Source organism: Betta splendens, chromosome 7 (genome assembly GCF_900634795.4).
Source record: "Betta splendens chromosome 7, fBetSpl5.4, whole genome shotgun sequence".
Taxonomy (NCBI): domain Eukaryota; kingdom Metazoa; phylum Chordata; class Actinopteri; order Anabantiformes; family Osphronemidae; genus Betta; species Betta splendens.
This window is the reverse complement of record NC_040887.2, coordinates 2,513,806-2,522,616: the sequence shown is the minus strand read 5'-3', so window position 1 is coordinate 2,522,616 and position 8,811 is coordinate 2,513,806. Positions and strand designations below refer to the sequence as shown.

At 45.4% G+C, this 8,811-nt stretch overlaps 1 protein-coding gene across 1 annotated transcript in view; it reads right to left on the bottom strand.

Annotated features, from left to right (window-relative positions):
* Positions 1–510: 510 nt before the first annotated feature.
* LOC114858674 (uncharacterized) overlaps positions 511–8,811 on the bottom strand; it is a 30,754-nt gene continuing 22,453 nt past the window's right edge. The window contains exons 7-10 of the mRNA XM_055510264.1: positions 8,622–8,783; positions 6,728–6,856; positions 4,194–4,228; positions 511–4,040 (exon numbers count right to left, since the gene is read on the bottom strand). Coding sequence (XP_055366239.1) covers positions 3,524–4,040; positions 4,194–4,228; positions 6,728–6,856; positions 8,622–8,783 — 843 coding nt within the window. The 3' untranslated portion in view covers positions 511–3,523. The remainder of the gene's footprint in view (positions 4,041–4,193; positions 4,229–6,727; positions 6,857–8,621; positions 8,784–8,811) is intronic.

The following is an 8,811-nucleotide window of genomic DNA, read 5'->3' as shown; positions in this document are numbered from 1 at the left end:
TTGATTTAAAATATATGTAAATCTCATGGTTGTCTTTGTGAATACAACAGAGGACACTTTGGTTTATGCTGCAATGGGAATATAAAAAAAATGCTTATTTCTCTTTTTTCATGGTGTTCATGTCTCCACTTCCTGTAGAATAAAAACAGGGTGAAGATTGTAGACACTGCAGAAGTACAGACTAAACAGCTTGTGCTCACTCTATATATATGTTTTTTCTTACAACTGTCTTTACAGAGCCCATAGATATGTGGAATTCATGAACGCATTTGTTGACATGTGTTTTCTTTCATATCAACCTTTCTCTCTAAATGCATGTTTAATATATTAATGCCTGCAGAACCCAGTCACTCCTGGTTTATTGCTTAGCTTTACACATTTTTTATTAGAACCTTTGTTTGCTTAGAGCTATTCTTATTATTGCGAGGCTGCTCAAAGACCTGTAATAACTGGCACTGCAGTGGTGCCTATTGATACCCTAAAGAAGGCAATAAGGCTACCGACAACAAACACGTTGTAATGTGCCACTTTATTAGAAAAGTAAAAACTCACTTTAATATTTTATGAAGATTAATATAAAACATTACAATCTTTTGCATATCTTCACTGTCACACTATATTTTATTATATTTATTATTTTTAATCTAAACCCTGTGCTTCAAGAACATACAACATTGGCTACAGCTGTCACAGCAGTATTGGCCCATAATTATATCTGAAGACAATTAACCAACAGCATATGTATCTGCATGGAAAGCATGAAACATGTTGCATCCACAAAGAACAATGTGTCTGTGATAACCATCTTTTTTTTCTCAAGAAATATAATATATACTGTATGTTACATTGGAACAACATCAGCACAGCAACAGAGTATTTTACACATTTACATCATCATACTGTATTTGCTTGTGCAACGAACATCAGCCTCGATCAGTGTATAACAGTGTTCGACAAATATATCACATCAGTGCTTTCTCTCAAAGAAAACGTGACACATGGAGTGACAGCCAAAGAGAGGGATTAGGTGTGATGGTGATTTCATGCCAGCATTGTTTAAGGTAAGCCTCAGCAGAGCATGTTAATGCATCTCAGCTGTTGGACATTTCTCATTTCAGGACAGCGGTTCCACCATTGGTGCACTGTTGATATCAGAGTGGGGTTGGCCTGACCTACAGTACAGCCCCCCCCCAAACCAAAACCTTATAACACTCCCTGAGTCCCTCAGAATCGGACATCAAAGTCCCTCCCCTGCAAGCGAGGGAGCGAGGGGTAGCAGAGAAGGGAGAGGTCTGTGATGGTTACTGGAGGACGAACATAGCTGGGGAGGGAGTGGGCCGGACCCAGTGGAAGCAAAGTGTGCTTCCTCCTCTAACCCGGAGACGCACATGGCTCAGTGTTGCAGTGCATGTGTGTCTGCCCAACGTGTGCACGTACACAAAGACATATGGGAGGATGAGGAGGGTCTTCTGGGTCGTGTCCAGTTCCAGTGATCCTCATCCAGGTTTTTACTGGCTGCTCTTCTGTCTCCCTCCTACAACCTCTTTCTTGTTCCCCCCAGAGCAGCATAAACGATGCTCTGCCCTCAAACTCCGTGGCTTTCCTCCAATGTTGCTTTGGGAACAACTCAAAAAGGTTAAAAAACAGCAACAGAAAAGATCAACAAACAAGAGAGCAATTAAGTACCACAATATTTGTTTCCATATATCAAAGCATGCACTTTTTTGATCAAGCAGGAAAAAACCTGCACCAACCACAAAACGGACAGTATTCATGGCAGTGGCATGAAGCTATTTAACCAATGGCATTATCAGTAGGTAAGAAAAAAAACAGTGCATTAAAATACAGAGTGCATTTGTTTTTACATACGTTCTGACACCACAGCATGTTACCCACTTCCCTAAATCTGTGCTTCTTTGCATGGTTACCTCACAGTGTGATGATCCCATCCTTCCCCTCTCGCTCTGAGGTCTTTCAATCTGCCTCTTTCCCTTAAGCCCATTTATTAAGACTGCTTTTTCCACTATGTTCTCTTTTTTTCAGACGGCTTTCCAAAGCTACATGGGAAAGATGATGTTTTTCATGGAAGAGAACTCCGTGTCTGAGTCTTTAGGAGAGAGGGGAGCAGACAGCAAGGGGCAACCTTCCAAAGGACACTAGCTGGACATATTTATGCCCAGTTCTTTGTTTTTCTAGGAGTCCAAGTATCAAGTTGCTATTTCAACCACCAGACTAAAGCCTGGTGAGTTAAGGGGAGCTCTGGCTTTACCTGACACCAGAGATTGGATCAGAACAATGCTAGGAAATGCCCTTTACAGCACCTTAATACCTAATCAAACCAACCTACCCTGCAGTGGTCTTGTGCAAAATGACAATGGTTCAACAACCAAACATTTACGGTGCCCAAAAAACAGAATAACTGCACAGAATGAAACATCCTGTGTTACTGTAAATACTTTTTCACTTCCTTATTATTATTATTATTCATTTACAAAATATCTGATTGTTATTTATTCCAGAAATACAGTAAAGGTCTTGTATTGTGAAAGCTGACACACATATCATTCTTGTACAACTCACTCGATGTCCCTGACCTGACCAGCGCACCGTGCATGACTCTGCCAAGTGTGTGTGTGTGTGCGTGTGTGTGCGTGTGTGTGTGTGTGTGTGCGTGCGTGCGTGCGTGCGTGCGTGTGTGTGTCTGTGTGCGCGGGGGGATTGTTGCAGCGTGCTACTGTGCTCCTGGATACGGATACCTGCCAAATAATGGGATCCGTAACAAATCATATAATATATATATTATTGAGACAATTTTACTTGCCCGCGCTCTATAGCTGTGCTATAGAGCAAGAACAAAGCGCACAACGGTGCCTGGCAGCAGGCCAGTAGGCACAGGGAACCTGTTTTGGATATTTGCGTAGGGAGAGCTGTAATATTTGTTTTCATCTCCATATGTCAAAGCATACGATGAGGCATCTATGTATATTTTAGTGACAGTAGCCTCTAGTGTCCATCATACTCCTAATACTGCTAGCGTCCTTGCTACCACTGTGTATTTTCTCATGTGTATACGTTTGAACAATACATGCACAATTCTTTTGATAAATATATTAAAGTGTGTTTTCTCAGGTTTTGATTTCGACACTGCAAACTCTTTAAAGGTTGCAGTGTTCATACAAAAATAAAGATATTATGAAAAATGATGCACAAAGAGGTGAGTGTGGCAGGTGACATGTTAGGATGAAGGTTGTCTATTCCAGTTTTCTTCTTTTCTTTTCTTTTTTTTGGTTAAAATGAATTTGGTCCATAGTTAGGCTGGACTAGGCTTAGGCTGGTTCTGAAGTACAGACCAATCAAGGGAAGTCTGAACCTGGATTAAGACCCTGTTTGTACCTGATGTCAACACAGAATGGACCGTCATGTTGTGTGTCTTTAGAGGGCCTTGTGTATATGTACAGCAACCTGTAGACCAGTGATCAGGAATGTCCGTGACATCCCCCTCAGGCCTTCCTGCCAGAGTCAGCTACAGGCCAGTGACGTACATCTCCATCCCGTCATTGAAGGTGAAGATGGTGGTGGTGCTGGAGCTACTGGCCCCTTGCTTCACATCACTGATGGTCTCATAGAAGTTTTCCCCACCAGGCAGGCTCCTAGCAGGCACAGCGGTGGATCCTGAGCCTTGAGGTGCTGCTGGTGTGACCTGCTGCTGCTGCTGCTGCTGCGGCTGTGTTTGCTTCTTTCTCCTGAGAGTGGCACTACCCCCAGTTGTGCTGTTACTCGCTGCCCCCTGCTCACGTTTCCGATGGGTGTCAATAGTAGCGTATGCAGGGTCTGCCTCGGGCACGGCGCATGTGGACCACGACCTGTCTCCCACCGGCTCATAGCAGGGTTTCTTCCTGAGAGCGTGCCTGGCCCTGGACTCCTCGGCCTCGGCTCCGGGAAGCGTTGCCAAACGAGCGCGGGAGGGTCTTTGCGCCATTATTTTCCATAGGGGGTTTCTTCTTCTGGGATTTACACACAATGGAGTAGGTGTCAGCAATCTGAGAAGGAGAGAGCCGAATATATCAGTGGTTAATGACACGGAGAACTGCACCTAACGTCTCAGTTAATGTAACAGTTAACCTGCTTGATTTGGTTATAGGTGAAAATCTATAAGCACAACCATATATTTTTATTAAGCTTGAGCTGCACACATGTTGACCAGGATTGTTCTATGCTGCAACCTGACCTATTTTGGAAGGATAGGATAAGACAGAGTAAACTGTGTTATCAGTCAGTTGGTGTCTAGGCCGAGAGAGAGAGAGAGAGAGAGAGAGAGAGAGCATTAACTTTATAGTGGATGGACCTGTTAAAATGTCACCACAACTGCTTTGGCAACAGAACAGCAGGCTATGGTGTGAAAGATCTGGATGCTGGCCAAAAACCGCTCAGTTGTGCTCACTAATGGACTTTGTTCACATTTCATTTGCTTTGAATTGGTCCATGTTTTAGTTACTGTGCTGACTGACGGCAGGTGCATGCGTGTTTGTGTTTGTGACACACACACACACAGTGTGTCTGCATGTCGGTGTGTGCTTCAATGCACGGTTAGAGCTGTTATCTAGGACCAACAAGTGAAACGCACATGTGAAGTCTTGTGGGGAATGCACAGAAACTGGTGCAGTGACCTCTGGCATTTCTGTGACAAAATTCCACAAGATGGGCACAGGAGCAAAGGATTGTGGGACATGGCCATGTTTACACTCCGTGTTCACGCCCAGACCAGCTGCTCTGCTCTAGCGTCCCTGAGAAACTCTGGCTGCGCAAACATTCTCTCCCAAAAACACACATATGGATTAATCTCTGCTTCAGTATGTTCATTTTACCTTTTCTTTTTTCATATGATCCTGAGGTTGAACGATAGAAGATAAGATGTTAATTTAGCTGATGAAATATAATTAGAGTGCAAAACGCCTGTAAAGGTTTCTGTCAAACCTCAAGCACCATACACACACATGCGCGCGCGCACGCACGCACGCACGCACGCACGCACACACACACACACACACCCTACCCCCACACGTCTCTTGTGTGACCTTTTTGGATAAACAAAGACCCTGGCTTACTTACAAGTGTGTGTGTGTGTGTGTGTGTGTGTGTGTGTGTGTGTGTGTGTGTGTGTGTGTGTGTGTGTGTGTGTGTGTGTGTGTGTGTGTGTGTGCATTTGTGCACACCAAATTTGCAGCTCTGTGCAGCAGAGGAAGGAAGTCACAAGATGATGGGGATTTCAAAACTGGGCTGCAGCTGTTGAGGAAGCCTGTGCATTGTATGTTTGCTTTTCTCCTCCACTGTGTCTGGGCCTCTTTCTGTTACGCCTCCTCTCATTCCGCTTTAGCGCTCCGCTCACACTGAGGCTTTCGGGAGTCAAACTGAATATCTGCACACACTGATTATCCATGGAAACACAACAGTACAACTGATGCATCTGTGTGTGATCAACTTTATGAATAGCAAATATGGCACGAGTTTCCAAACAGTCTGTTAACAGTTGATATTCATCTGGTAGGACACACTGTGTGCATCGTGATTGGCTGAGGAAGGCAGCGCCTCCTAATAGCCAGGAAGGGAGTGGAGAGGAGGGGAGGGGAGTGAGGTGGGAGTGGAAACTCAACACCTTCTGACAAACTCCAGAAAGAAACAAAGTATACGGGCAAGTTAGGGCAACAACAAACTCTGCTATGGAAAAACACGGCCCACTAATGAAAAGATACATTTGTAAAAGGAAAAAAATAGTCAGGAAAAAACTAAACTAAGTGAGAGATAGCAGAATGCTTTCAAGGCCAGCGACTCTGTGTGCCAGCCTGAATCGCAGAGGAGGAGTTTAATTTATGAGCCCAACAGCAGAGACTTAACCCCTTAATCTCCACATGCAGCAGCGCTGGCTCACACAAGAAACCGCTTTAAAGCGCCGCGGCGCTCACTTTTTTAACCCTTACGTGTCTCAGGGAAGAGCTGAATAGGCTTTCATTTATCTTTTAGCTCAGATGAAAGAAATCAGGCAGTGGTTAGAATTCAGGCCTCCTCTCAAGATGGAAAAAGGGGAATGAAAAAGTTCCCTGACACAAAGACAATAATAGGAAAGAGAAGCTCAAACGCAGACTAATTATAGTCAGTGGTCTATTTAGACACAAGCCTCCATCTTCTCAGATTTACTCCTTCGAACCCCCAGCAGGCTTCGCTAGCGCTTTCAGCGCGCTGTGTTCAGTCCACAGTAAAAGACAGGTTGAAAGTGTAGAGGGGGGGGTGGGGCTGCTGCGTGTGAAAGCACATCTCACCAGACATACTATACCATATTCATGATGTGTATTTAGGTCAGTTTTCAGCCCGCCTTCCAGTCAGGGAAGATCATTTTCTATCTGCGAGGCCTGTTGATGCCAATGGGCTGACCTTTAACGAACATCTCTAGGAATGCAAAGCGGCGATCTGCTCCAGAGCAGGTGATGCCGCCGCGCAGTCAGACTGAGAGGAGGACTCTGCAGGCTGGCAGATCGGGGTGAGGGTTCAGCCCGGATCTATGTAATGTAACCTCTGGCTGTAAACAGGAGCCTCATGTGACATGTAGGTCACAGGGCAGTGATGTTAGGCTGGCAGGCCCATCAAATGCAGGCAGGAATCACACAGCTGTCTGATCCCTTCCCCCTGAACCAGCACCACACATGAACACAGATGCATGTGAACTACCTCCTTAGCAGTTGGGGGAGACGGGTGCCCCTGTCCATTCTCTCCACGGAGTGGAGGCGGGTTGTAAGGTGATGATGTCGTCGTCCTCTGGAGGCTTCCAGATGTACTGCTCTCCATTTCCCATGAACACCGGCTCCTGGTGAAGCAAACGAAGGAGGTCAAGTAGAGCACGGCAGCGGTTTGAAGGCTGGTTTTACACGTTTAGAGCGGGGGCGTTTGTTGTTGTTTTGCGGCCTGTGTCTTTCCAGTGTGTCTGCTTGGGCAAACTGTGACCTTGCTGCAGAGCTTTGGCAGACGGTGCATGTGACTGCATGTGAAAAAGAGAGATGGAACGAGAGAGAGGGCACTTGTTTTAAAAGGTCAGTGGTCACGACTGCATCGAGCGATGACACACTCGCATTTGTGGGAAGAACAGGAACTGCTTTTATCCAATTCTGTTAGTGCTGAACTGACGGATTATTGATGCCTCCTTTTCGACACTATTCACTGAGTTTAAATTCACTGATTTAAAACAAACAACAAGGTTATTGGTCTTTTTACCCAGTAGCAGCTTTCAGACCACTTACTGTTGTATTTAGGCTCAACTCCCACAACCGGGAGAGTTAGGATTCATTCTGACCAAAAAACACATTTAAATAATATAATAAGCAGTAAGTCAGTGGATGCCAGCTCAATTGGTGAATGTTTTTAGGAGTCAATGATTTGAGCTTTGACACATTTTTATCCAAATATATCCCACGGACAGATGTGCAGCAGAAACATTCTTCACACTCTTCTATCAGTTTATATGTAATCTTGGCTGCCTAGGCTGAAAAGAGGAGGTGCTCTTGTTAAAATATTATCACTGCTGGTGATCACAACCAATTAGAAAGCAATTAGAAAGCATGTAGTAGGGTGTGCACATGCAAGCCAGCATGATTTAACTTTTATATGGTCCTCCTGTGCAGTAAGACTGACTAATAGAAGCCAGGGCAGAGTAAATGGCTTCAATATGTGGACATTATTTATCCCCTCAGTGGCTTCTGGCTACCTGTTAGCTGTCTCTAGATGGACTTGATGATAGATTCAACAGGAACACACACACACACACACACACACACACACACACACACACACACACACACACACACACACACACACACACACACACACACACACACAGGCAGTCTGGCAGCCTGCCAAGCTCTTACATAATCCATCCTTACTCTGGCCTCTCTAATATTGTAATATTGTGCTGTACTCCACAGTGCAGAAAAATGAGAAACACTGACACACACACACACACACACACACACACACACACACACACACACACACACACACACACACACACACACACACACACACACACACACACACACACAGGTCAGCATCAGATTGGGCGACCGAAGCCAAGACAACATTATGTCCTCAAATGTGAAACACATTAGAAAACGTCACCTGTTTCATTCTCTGCCACACGCACACACACACACACACGCACGCACGCACACATGCACACACACACGCGTGTGTGAGAAGTAGCCAGTGTGTGCCAGCGAACCTGCAGGAAAGGTTGATCACCATCCGATTATTGTCCCTCCGCTTCCCTCAGAACCGGCCTAAGCCGTGACCTTGACTGTTTCTAACCTCATCACATCATTGTTTACATATTTACACATGAACGTCAAAATGAAGCAGCAACCATTTCTGCTAACTACGACTACACTTAGATATATTATGTGGCTATTAGTAATGTTAATAGAAGGCAATAACTTTAAACAGTCATGAAGATGCGGTGGCTTTTGTTTGAGGACACTGCCCTCTGGTGGACAACAGGCACACAGCGTCTGGGGAGCTGGACGCCTGCAGGCGGCTGTGAAATGTTCCTGAGCAGCGCATCGCCCCGGTGGTTCCGGTACCTTTGGGAAGGAGTGCAGGTGGAACGGCTCCAGTGGCTTGCGTGGGAACTCCTGACTGCGGTGCAGCGGCGGAGGAGCAGCAGAGGGTGAGTCGCTCACGCTCGATTGGCTGTCTGACTGGCTGTCGACCCCGTTATTTTCCTTCCTGTTTGTCTTGTCGACCTGGAGGTATTGAGTCACCAGAGAAAAT